Source organism: Paralichthys olivaceus, chromosome 4 (assembly GCF_024713975.1).
Source record: "Paralichthys olivaceus isolate ysfri-2021 chromosome 4, ASM2471397v2, whole genome shotgun sequence".
NCBI classification, from domain to species: Eukaryota; Metazoa; Chordata; class Actinopteri; order Pleuronectiformes; family Paralichthyidae; genus Paralichthys; species Paralichthys olivaceus.
Genome location: NC_091096.1, coordinates 18,592,359 through 18,604,662, shown reverse-complemented (window position 1 = coordinate 18,604,662; position 12,304 = coordinate 18,592,359). Strand labels below are relative to the sequence as shown.

Below are 12,304 nucleotides of genomic sequence, written 5' to 3'. Positions count from 1 at the left end.
CTCTAGCTGGTGTGATATGTAATTGAGTTTGACTGTGACCCACCAAATACTAGTGGTGGAGCAAGTACTCAAACATTATATTCAAGTAAAAGTACACATAAATACACAATAATGTACTCAAGTAAAAGTAAAAGTACCCTAACATATTAATGGGATAGTTCACCCAAAAATCAATATTCTACTCACCACTGTGCAAATGGAGGGGTGGGTTAAGTGTTTGAGTCCACAAAACACTCAGGGTAAAGAGCATTGCAGTCGAATCCAATACAATCAAAGTAAATGGAACCACTTCTTCAAACATTTAAATTTAATTGAAATGCCTCCATATGGCTCCTGTGGTTTCATCCAAGTGTTGTAAACCCCAACATTCAAATTCCACTCGTAATGGCATTATTTACACCATGTTTTAAGCGTCAACATCCTCTAAGCTCTCTCTACTGCAGCTCTCACAAGTTCTCATTGAAATCGTCTCATGCCCCTGGTGAGAGAGCTTGTGCGGTGTGTGCACGAGAATGTAATGCAGCTCTGGGCTGGGAGGATAACAGCGGATATTTAGGCTCAAAATATAGAGTTAATTATGCTGTTTCGAGATCTAATTTGAAATTTCGGACTCAAAGACTTCACCCACCCCTCCAATGGCATAGTGGTGAGTAGATAATGAGTGAATTTTCATTATTGAGTAAAAGTAAGTACTTGCTTCTAAAAGTGTGAATAGTAAAAGTATGTGCACAGTGTAGCCTCTTATCTTAAACAATCTTTGCAGTGACCTCTGCAAGTTTTTCTTTGTGAAGGAGGGGGGGGGGGGGGTCAAAATGTTACCTGCCCTCTGATTGGATCAGTGGATCAATTCACCTCTTGTTGATTGATTACTTAAATTGTCAATGTGAAGATGTAGAGCAGTGCACTGTAAAAAAAATGTAATGGTTTAGAATCTGTGTTAGATGTAATGGTGGGAAAGAGAAAAGTACCTACTAAATCTACTTGAGTAAAGTACAGATGCATGAAAGATGTACTTTAGTAATATTAATAATGAACTTCATTTGTATATTATAAAAATAGGAGAATACTAAATTAGTCTGCTACACGTTTCATTCTCTAGCTTGTTGGCTTGTGTCTGTCTGATATGTATTGCATGTGGACAGTGTGACATTGTGTGAGTTTCAAAACAGAGACAGCAGGAATAAGCCTTCATACCAAAGGTTTTATTTTCAGAATATCCAAGGTCCTTCAAGTTGACTTCTACTACTGACTGTAACAGACACAGGGGAATCTGTGCACATCATAGACATTATAGTTTACATGTTATCAGCTGCAACATGACTTTAGCTTCCTTTCTAGCATCAGCTATGAGAATGACAGATCATATGTCCATTATAACACCGCTGGGAGGGGAGGAATAACTAGAAGAGGCAGGGCAGCGCAGACTCCATGCTAAACTTTGCTCGTTGTTGTTATTATCTTCTAAATCTTATGACAGTCACTAAGAGAAAAGAGAGTTTTGTAAGGTCTCCACAAGAACATAGGGCACAATATGTGTCAAGAAGTTAAAGGTCATTTTCCACCGCTGGTGGTGGATCTTTGGTCACATGAGATTTAATACCATTGATTGGTGTTTAGTTTTCACCCCCGCAGAGAGCGAGCAGAATCTTCTCGTAGTCTCCTTTAGTGTCATCCTGAAAAACAAAAGAAAGAAAAAAGTCGGTAAATAAAGAAGCTGTTTATTGTATTGTGGATTGCCATATGTATGAACAATTCATAACACTGAGCACGGGTTTATTGGTATCATCTGTGATCAGAAGTTTGCTCACCAGGATATCCTGGTACAGTGATTTGCTGTAGTTTTTCTTGTACTCGATCTTGATCAGTTTCATGTCCAGTTCAGAGCGGCTCACCATGATGCGAGTCAGGGTGTGCTTGCGGGTACCGCTACCCTGATGGACAGAAAAGAGTCCGTCAGCAGAGTCATTTATCTCTGTAATTTATTTTGTGAGTATTCTTTACATGCTGTACCTTCATGGCCAAGTAGAGCTTCTCAGCAAAGAACATAGGCCTACTTCCAGCACACTTCACTGTGGTCATTTAAAGAATAGGTTACATTCAATGAATAAATATTTCAGTGTTAAAGTTACAGTAGAGGTTTATGCCTTTACCTACTGCAGTGAGACAGCTTTCAATATCTCCTTTCATCTCCAGGTCGATAGCCTTGGCCACGTCCACTTTGCTGTACTTTGAGTATCTCTCAAACACTGAAGCAGAGGATGAAGATGAAGAGCGTTAGAACCAAACAGGAGGAAACAGGAAAACGTCAAAGGTTAGAAATGAGGCAGTTTGCCAGCGAACCTCTGCGGAGATGAGGGGCACTCCTGGTGGTTAGGATTTCAATGAACACAGAGCAGTCTTTGCCCTTCCTCCCCTCGCCAGCCTCGTACAGAGATCTGGCATCGCTGTCGACCAGTTGCTCGCTAACTCCTTCAGTCCTGCCGGCCTGTGATGAGCAGAGACAGAGCAACTTCACTGTAGTGAATCCAATTAAAACAATGTCTGGTATTATTAAGGAAGGGGGGCTTGGGATGACCCTGCACTTTAGTTTGCTGTGTGACACTAGCTTATTTGAAAATCTCTTTTCTGCTATAAATACAAATTGGATATAATAATTGATAAAAATGTCCTCCAGGGTGGTTGCCTCATAATGGTTACATGTCATCACTGACATGTATTATGGCGACTTTCAAGAATATAAAAACAGATGATCTTTTTAGATTTTCAAGAGAAATAGAGAAACTGTTTTTTTAATAAAATTAAAGTCCCAAGCTTAAAGCAGTTATCACAAAGCCACATTTCAAAAGAGACCAAATTATGTGGTGAGTGAGATAACAGCTAAGAAGATGAAATCTCATTGGAACTGAGTATTTGGGAAGGAGCCTTGTTGCTACTGCAGCACAGCTCTAACCAGATAAAGAAGAATTGAGCACTGTGTGCAAACAGTTTGTTTTACTACTCGGCAAGAACTAAACTTGTACATCTGAACATGCAGGTTAGTTTAATCAACTTCTTCAGGCATTTGACGAAAAGCTTCAGGAAGTGAAATGTAAACACAATGATCTGTTCATATTAGTTAAGCTATTAAATTTGGAAGCAGCTGATTTGCCTGACAACCTATGACACGAAATCACTTAGAATCAAATCAACAAGCTCCAAACTAAGTGCAACAACCTCCCTGTGCTCGAGGAGTCAAGGTCTGTAAACTGTGGAACGACGTTCCATGCTGAGGGGACGTCAGTGAAGTTTACATCTCTGTTTGGTACGGGAAAAAACCCATTGTGTTGGAATGTATGTGTGTAAAGAGGGAGTGAGATGTTTATTTTCTATGAACTACTAGCTTTTGAAGGGAGTGTTATGTTGTCTCAGAACATAAGGACATCCTGGTACTGTGACTGGATAATTGTTTGTGCTACTTGTGTCCGAATGAAACACACAGTGTAAGGCAAAAAGCAAATGCCACACACACACACACACACACACACCTTGCAGAGTGCAAGGAGAGCAGCCCTGAATTCTCCACCGGTGTCAGACCTGATGTCATCCTCCAGATCCTTCTTGTATTCTTAAGAAACACAGAAAGCATGAAGGGAAAAGTTACAAAATTAATGCTCCAAATATAAAATTATGTTTCAGCGAGTTAATTTCTGATGTGCTCACCTTCTTTACTAATCCTAAGGCTCCAATTTCCCACTAACTCCTGTCATTTCCAAACACTTGCTTAGTGAAACTGAAGCTTTTTACTTTAAAATTTGTTGGAACTTACCCTCTTTGTAGACTTTCTTTATATCCAGGATCTCTTTGTTGTTCCGGGACGCCAGAATCTCAATGAGGGTGTTCTCGTCTGTGCCCAGACCCTGAGACAGGGATGCATGGATAGATAAAGTGATGCAGAGAAATACAAATTACACTTCACCAGGAAATTCCCTGATGTTGCAGAAAACAATACATGAATATGCAGAAGATATAACTGTGCGTTAAAAATAAGCAGGTGTGTTGCAGTATCTTTGGTTTCTGAAGGTTTGGGAAGTTTTTATATTTAACAGTGATAAATGAGCCTGTTGCTGCATGGCATTGTCACAAATAAAAATAGCCTGAAGGGAGTAAAAACTCACAAAGCTGAAATGTTACTGTGATGTTACCCCATCATCAAAGTTGGAGAGTTGGGATTAAGTTTGTGTTCTCGACAATCGCTCACTCAAAGCAATTGTTTTGAAATCGATCAGATGTGCAGTTATGGAGAAAACTGAATGACAGAAGAACATGATGACAGATTTAGCAGAAGGATGTGACTTTTCAACTTTTTGCATTTATGTACCTTCATGGCCAGTTTCAGCTGCTGGGCGTCGTACTGGGCTGGTGTTTTCAGCAAGGCCAACACCACATCCTCCAGATCTCCCTTCAGGGCGCTCTTCAGCGCTGATTCCAGAGGCTAGGAGGGAATAGCCAGTGTTATTGATGATCATGTGCATAACAGTGCTGGAACAATATATATATATATATTTATATGAAAAGGTGTTCTGTGTTCTTGCTGTTACCATCTTTGTGTAACTCTCACTACCTTGCCACTGGACTGCTGGTAAGCCTCTTTAATCTGCTGCCTCTGCTCGTTGCTCCTTTTCACCAGAATTTCAATGATGGTGTTTTCATCCACGCCTGCAAAAATGACAGGATATTGATTAGAATCCTGATCATTGTGCATATAATGTGTTACAGAGACAAATGAGTAATTCAGCTTATATTATAAATGGTAAATGCTTCTCTAGTCTTGATCACCACTCAAAGAGCCATGGCCACCAAACCCTTAATTCTATCTCTATCGATTCAACCCTTTTATTTTCTTTACTGTGAGAGCCCTCGTGGAGCTGTGAGGTATCTTTCTGCTAGATGACAATGTTTGAAGTAATGCTGCATGTTGGCCAGCAGAGGGCATTAAGGTTTTCACTACAGAAGCTAGCCCACCATACTTGAGGTAAAGCAACATTGTGAAAATCCACAACATGTTCACACACGCTGCAAGCGCTTTCCTGTGTGCATCATTTCAGCTTCACCTTTTGCCTTGATGGCCTTATCCAGGACTGCTGCGTCTCCGTTGGGGCTGAAGTTAGGTGCTGCGGTCACTGTTCCTTCATTCCTTAGGACCTGAGCAACATAACAGATTATTGTGTTTGGTAAATACTTGACTTGTGCGTGGGGCAGGTCATAAAAGTGCTCTTTGAGAAAGTCAAGTAGCAGGTTTTATCCTTTTACACATTGCCTGCATCTTTATTCCAGCTTTAGACATTCACAGGACATAAAAAAGGAAATGTGAGACAGATTTGTCTCTAAAAACCACAACTGTTTCCTGTAAAGTGCCTGTGCACACCCCTGTTGGACTGAACTGAACAATACCAGCAGGGCAGACTGAAATCATGAAGGGTAATCTTACACAACTTTCACAAACGTTCACTTTAAGAAATCAGAAGCATTTTGTTCTGCTTGTGAGTTTATAAAGGGAGGGGCACCAATTCCGGTCTCTATGAGTCACACACTCACAAGACTAAGTTTGGTCATCTTTCTTATTGCACATAATGTTTTATCATCGAGACTCCCCTTTCACTTTAATAACAGTCCTCTTATCATTCTGTACCACTCCTTTCCCTTCCATCCGTCCCAACACCTCACTCTTTTCCCTCTATATCCTCTATGCTTCTCTCCCTCCCCTCGTTCTAAACTCTAAATTTTTCCACCCCAGCATACCACAGGATGAGAGGGGGCGAGGACAAAAAGGAAAAAACTGAGTGGTTGGCCTTAGCAACTGGAACAAGAACCACAGAGCTACGTACTGAGTCATCGGGCATGCCCAGATAGATTGTCTGCTGCATTAGGGCTTGGATGAAAGACATGGTGGGACTGCTGGAGTCTGTCTGCAGGAGGAGAGGAGAAGAGAGGAGAAAATGATCAGCACTGATGTAATCTTAATATGATTACCTAATCCAACATGTAATGATCTATTAATCTGCAAGTCTATTGTGAGACAGAGCAGATGATCTGAAGATAAGTCAACACAGTGAATTCCCTGTATTCGAAGGAGAAGCTGTCACCACTCCTTCTTGACTCTACTTTAGAAAAGTTTTCTCAAGTTAAACAAAGACAGGAGGAAAGTATGTGAATCCACTGCTGGAGAGTAAATATACTTATATTTACTGTAGGTTTCTATATTGGAGTTTTGCATGAGCGCAAATATTTAAAGACTGTCTGACCACACCCACGTTCACCCTTAACACAGACATACTGTACATTACACTTTGGTTCAGGCAACGTTACACATACAGTCTTCTTTATGATTACACTCACACTGACATCAATGCGTAATCAAAACCAGCTCAACACTGCGTAAATAAAAACAAAACATTTCTGCTATTTTACAGACCACACCCTCATGGGTGTAATCGTTACTTTGAGGATGATACGTATTATTGAATAAAACATCTGGCTTCATAATTCACCAAACTCTCAAACATTAAAAGTTGGAGATCTGATTATTTTAGTTTCATGGTAGGAGAATGACTTACCGCTACGCCTTGGAGAGGAGGAGGAATGTGTGACTGAGGTTGAGGAGGTGTTGTAGCGACAGAGGGAGCGTATTTATACACAGCAGAAACCACACCTAGAGACCGGTCCAGCCCACACACTGCTCTCAGCAGCGGGGATTGGACTGAACCGCAGCCACAGAGTCCACAGCGCACCGCCGTGCGTAAAGTACGGTGAGCAGAACCTCCAGCAGAACAGTCCTGCAGCTTAGTTGGAAACACATGCTGACTGAGTGCAAGATGTTTTATATAAACTGAGATCACGTGTAGACTCTAATAGATATGAGGAAGCAGTGTGTTCGGGTGATTCACTGAAATGTACTCGTGCACTTAGCTTGGGTTTTAATGCTGCATTAGTTATTAGACTGATGCATTTTCTCTCGTTATTATAATCCATTCTTTCATTTTTACATTTAAGACAACTCTCTCAACATTTTAACATTGTACAAGAAGTTAAAATTCTTGTTAGTAGTAAAATTACAAGGTGTCTTTTAACTAATGCATAATTTTGCTATTCTAACAATTTTAGCATAAGCCAATAGTTAAGATATTCGTAGGAGAAGTAGTAGTTTATTCTTTTAGTTCTTAGTTTATTATTGATCACAGCAGAAGTACAGATACACCTTCATCTACGCCAGACTGTCACAACCACCAAAATTAAAGCACAATCATTTTCCGTGGACATTAAACACATGAAACTTAACTTTGGCCCTGGTTGTGCCTGAAACAAATCCAATGTGTAAGAGCTTCCTATACTGTTGGTATCACTTCACACAAAACCAGTAAACACTTAAACAGGATGTGAATCCTACAGTCATCAGACCTTCTGCAGACTCTTTACAGAAAGGCCTGTGTCTAGGGTTATGATATAATGGACAGTAAAGCAGAAATGTAAAGTAACTCTCTAAACGTACAGTTCTGGACAGTGAGAACACACATGCAGGTGTTTTCATCTGTTCCACAGGTTATGTGTTCACTGCTGGGATGGATTATGTGTCCACAGCATAATCAACAGTTTCATGTTGACAGAAGAAAGAGTGAAGTATGTGTATTGTTCGTTTGACATTTCTGCTGCAGTGTTTCTCCCTTTGCAAAATTGTCATCAGGGGGCGAGGCCTCAAATCAATCCATAGCTCATTGTATATCCATCTGTTATCTGTCCTGTAGGAGGAAGTACACATAGAACGCCTGAACATTCCTGAGAAGAGTGTAGTTTTAGTGTGGGCAGGTAATGACTTTCTCCAAGGTGTGGCATGATGTCATGACTCTACAGCCAGGGCCTGACGCCATCTGCAGACTGAGCTCATGTGAGTGTGTGGCTGAGATTAACAGCCAGGATGATGACACATTTGACTGAAGATGGTGTTACGGACTTCCAAAATTAAGACACACTTTTACCTGTTGCAACTTGTGCATTTGTTTGTAATTGCGTCATTTTTTATTCGCAGAGCTTGCAGAATTTGAATGTGACACTACTATACTGTCAGGGCACATTTGGATTTGAAAAAGGAAGGAGGAGGCAAAGCTGTATTTTCATTAAAGTGGCATCATATCTGGATTTATCTTTAAGCAAGGTGCTCAGCCAAATGTTCCAAATGAGTATCCTAGTCTAAGAAAAGAGAAAGTCAATTCTCAGAGGTGCTTGGCCAAGAACAAGAGGACAGAGAGTAGCTTACATTTAAGACCATGAAATAGATTTTTTAGGATGTATATGGACCTACCACTGTAGCAAATCTATTCTATCTATAAACCAGATGGTTTCTTCTCCAACTGCGATGGTCGTATTACAGCCACACATGTTAAATACAATGTAAAATTCATTCTGTTATCCCACTCATTACATTGGATTTAATTTAGGTTGATGGTCTCACACATTCACATCATTATCACAAGTTTTATTATTTTCTTTGTAGTCACATCAGTTAATAAACATTTTTTTTGGTTTTAATGATGTGCCTGTCCTCCTTCCTGGTTTGGACAAAAAAGTGTCTGAGGGTGGAGTCTGTTTAAATACAGAGGCCCCATTAAATGGGTCAAACCAAGTGTTGCATTTCAAGGGGGCAGAATGGGGTTTCTTTATATGAAGTTGAAGTTGTTGTCTATTTTGTTTCCTGCCTATGATTTCCAAATGGTTTGATCAGCCAGTTTATATGTCTCCCTGTTGTCTCATTTTTTAAGGTCAGTTGATTGAGTTAATATCCTGTTTTGTGAGCAGTACTTTTGAGTAGACTTGTGTTTGGTTTTTATCTTTTATGGGCCAAGGTATCCAATTATGACAACAACAAACTCACATATAAGCAATATCCCAATACGTTTGAATGTTGTTGACCTATTTCAGGCTCATACCCTTCACCAGAGCAGTTGAGGAAAGTGTGGGGTGCCCAGGTAAACAAACAGACTGGGTGAAATGAGTGTGTGTGACCAGCACGCGTGTGTCAGTATGTATGAGTAAGCATCTAGTTACAATCTCTATCTTACACATGGGAAACCTGAGGACTGTTTGGGGCATCTCTTTGCTAGCAGGCTACGTGGGGTTTAAGCTTGTACCTGGTGAAACTCCATCTGCACAGGTTTAATATTTAAAGACGGTTGAGAGTTTGGTTCCCCTTAGAGATCAGGACCGACGTGTCCTCGTCAGCATAGCAGCACTCCAACTGCACTGAATCACACAGGAGGGACCTGATCTGTTCCAAGGCCAGGTAACTCTTTTACTGCCCAGTTTACTTCTCTCATGTGTTTTCTGATGGTTTCATATATTTCTGCTCATTTTCCAGGCAATTGAAATAACTTTACTGTGGCATTGTGCCAGATCATACAAACATGTAAGATTTGTTCTTTATAGCACAGTGAAATCAGAGGAACTTTGGGATTTTCAGTATTTCCTGTAGTGAAGCTCATAGCTTATTTTAGCTTGGTTCTGACAAAAAGATGACACTCCCTGAACGAATCTGCTGTGTGAGCTTTCTGACATCTGCAAACAGTTTGAGGGTTGAGCAAGAGTTCATGATATAGAAGAAAATATTCTGGGATTTTCAATTGTATTCATCTATCTTTGATCTGTTTGGCTTCAAACCAATATTAATTATATTTCCTCCTGCAGATTCAAATAGCAGACACGAGAAAAGTAGTGACAGGGGAAGCACAATTATACACACAATGTACCTGAACTCTCCTGGAGCTGAGAGTGGATCATGTTCACTGACCTTCCTGGGAAAGAAAGTCGGGAGACATCACTCTGTGGCTCCTGCAGGCAAGCAACGTGAGTGTGAGACACAACTAACATCTTACAAACACCTCACACATCAGCAATGGGTTCATCTGCAGGATGGTGTTGACATTCTTGTGTTCATTTCTGCAGCAGATATTGGACTTTGTTTAGCTGGAGCTGCTCTGTGTGATGAATGTGTTGCAGGCAGACAGGTGAAGTTAGACCAGGCTTAAATATTTCAGCTGCATGGCTGCCTCTCTTGTGAAGCAGTGGAGCAGTGAGTGTATCAGAACCAACACACCACACAGTTCTTGGCAGCGTCTGGTGTGAGATCTGGACATGATGGCCTGTCAGGACCAGACTCCAACACACCTTCAAACACATGTTAGATAACTACAATATTTCACCCTTTTCTTCAATTGCAGAAGAATCAATTGGAAATGTTTTCTGTGATATAAGACTTTCCATACATGCATTTGTAGTCGCATGGTCTGCATGCAGAGGTCAGTGGGTTTCTATATGGGAAGACTGGCTTCAGGCCTCGGTTATGTCACTGTGAGGTCTACCATCTTCCATCCAGATGTTTTTGTTGCCTGAAAGTTATCTGTCCTCCATCAAGCTGTTTAAAGATCATCCCCAGTTCCTAATATCTTTGTCTGTCTGGATATTAGATTTTGATTTTTCACATCATGTTCATCATCTGAAAGTAATTTTTCCTCTCTCAGGTGCCTGGGAGACAACAAACACGTCCACCGGTCCTGAGGACCCTCTGGTGTCCTGGCGGCCTACACAGGTCCCAGTGGCCCCACATGTGCTGGAGGTTTTACCAGGCAGCGTACCAGAGCTGAAGGACGAGAGGCCATGTCCTTTAATCCAAAACACACAGTTGAACCAGTATGATGACAACACAGCAGGTCAGGCCTGCACCGCCGTTCTCACGCACACATTCATGCAAACACTGAGACATAAACTGAAGCTTGCATCTCTTACTCAAAATAAATGAGCCAATGATTACAACCAATCCTCTGATTAATAAACCCTTCATTAAACGTCATAAAGTTTCAACTATGTTTCCAGTGACACTCTACCTGCTCTTGAGCTTGTGCAGCAGATAACCTGAATGTTTTCTTTTTTATTATTCAACCATGTCTTCTCTTTAATTCCTGATGTGATTTCTATCTCTCCACTGAAAGGTGTTTCTGGGAGGAAAGTAACAGCATGACAACACACCCTCATTCCTGTATGACGAAACACGGGGGTGAGGGCGGGATAAGACAAAAGAGTTATGAAATATTCAGACACCATGCTGGGATTTCCGAAAAACTTACGAACAGGGATGGATTCATTTGAAAATGAAAATAAACAGGGCCTAAATAATACTAAATAATTGAACTACTGACATTATTTGATTATTTGAATGAATGTATCTTAAAAAATAAAGGATGTAAAACCTGTTATAAATCTAATAAATAAAATGTTAACTGTTTTACTGAAGTATATGTGCTTTATTGTTTGCAATCAATGCATATGTCCTAGTGCAATAAACTGATTTTAAAAACATTATAAATTAAGTTTTTTAGAGGAAAAACTGAATGAAGCAAGTTGAAACACTTGATGGAATCAGTTTTAAAAATTGCTTAGTTGACTTTAGATAATAAGCAGCGATGATCTGACACACACACATGACACACACACATGACACATTTGTTAAATTGATATAGAGCTCTACAAGTTTTTATTACTCATGAGTATGATGTAAAATGTATTATCACACAGAACATTTATAACATTGTACATAATAACAGAATCTGTCCACCAACGTTTGCTTAAATGTTCAAGCTGTTGCTCTTGACAAACCTCTGTGGATGAAGAGGTGGGCTGCATTCAGGCGCTGGATCAGCATAGATCGACGGAAACACCCTCGAGAAGAGGTCAACCAAGGTGGTGTAAAATAATGTGTCTACTAAATCTTCTTCATCTTAAAAAATGTTTGATAAAATGGGCAGAGACTGGAACATGATGAGGGCCCCAACCAGACAATACTTTTTGTAATAGTATTAAAGTATAACCTTTCTACACTATAGTTAATTTCCATGGTTGTGCAGTGAATGGTTATTTCTCCAGGCTCCTCAGACTCTCAGCTGTCAGACAGCAGTGATGTGCGTCAGGCAACAGAAGCTGAGAGATCACCACATATCAAGATGTACATCCCGTATGAGTCAGCTGAACTCTGCATCACTCAGGTGAACTAAAGATCACACAACAAATACTGTCCCACACATCAGTGTATTTATATTAAGAGTAGAATCAATTTATTAATATTACATTATGTCATCTGAAAAATTTAGCTAAGCATCTGAAATTTACCCAACAAAATACTGAGAGCAGATAAAATAACAAGTATTTCATCTTGTGAAAGTAGAAATGTTAGTCAGACATGTGATTACAGGCTCTGTCTAGTTGTTCAGTGAGAGGGCATGCAGAC

At 40.3% G+C, this 12,304-nt stretch overlaps 2 protein-coding genes across 3 annotated transcripts; one reads left to right on the top strand and one right to left on the bottom strand.

Moving 5' to 3' along the window:
• Positions 1-1,181: 1,181 nt before the first annotated feature.
• Positions 1,182-7,030, bottom strand: anxa1a (annexin A1a). The gene is made up of 12 exons (XM_020094059.2): positions 6,594-7,030; positions 5,865-5,945; positions 5,091-5,181; positions 4,601-4,695; positions 4,358-4,471; positions 3,806-3,896; positions 3,525-3,604; positions 2,341-2,485; positions 2,151-2,246; positions 2,011-2,069; positions 1,809-1,931; positions 1,182-1,673 (listed from the first exon to the last, which is right to left on the bottom strand). Exons 2-12 carry the CDS (start codon positions 5,922-5,924, stop codon positions 1,614-1,616), a joined length of 1,014 nt encoding a protein of 337 aa, XP_019949618.1. The 5' UTR covers positions 5,925-5,945; positions 6,594-7,030; the 3' UTR covers positions 1,182-1,613.
• kifl (kinesin family-like) lies at positions 6,677-11,305 on the top strand. 2 transcript variants are annotated; one of them, XM_069524058.1, is made up of 5 exons: positions 6,677-6,785; positions 7,779-9,310; positions 9,712-9,870; positions 10,545-10,733; positions 11,013-11,305. In XM_069524058.1, exons 3-5 carry the CDS (start codon positions 9,768-9,770, stop codon positions 11,039-11,041), a joined length of 321 nt encoding a protein of 106 aa, XP_069380159.1. In that variant the 5' UTR covers positions 6,677-6,785; positions 7,779-9,310; positions 9,712-9,767; the 3' UTR covers positions 11,042-11,305. The 2 variants fall into 2 exon arrangements, with proteins under 2 accessions (XP_069380159.1, XP_069380160.1); XM_069524059.1 differs by lacking the exon at positions 7,779-9,310 and having other exon boundaries at positions 6,692-6,785.
• Positions 11,306-12,304: the final 999 nt, after the last annotated feature.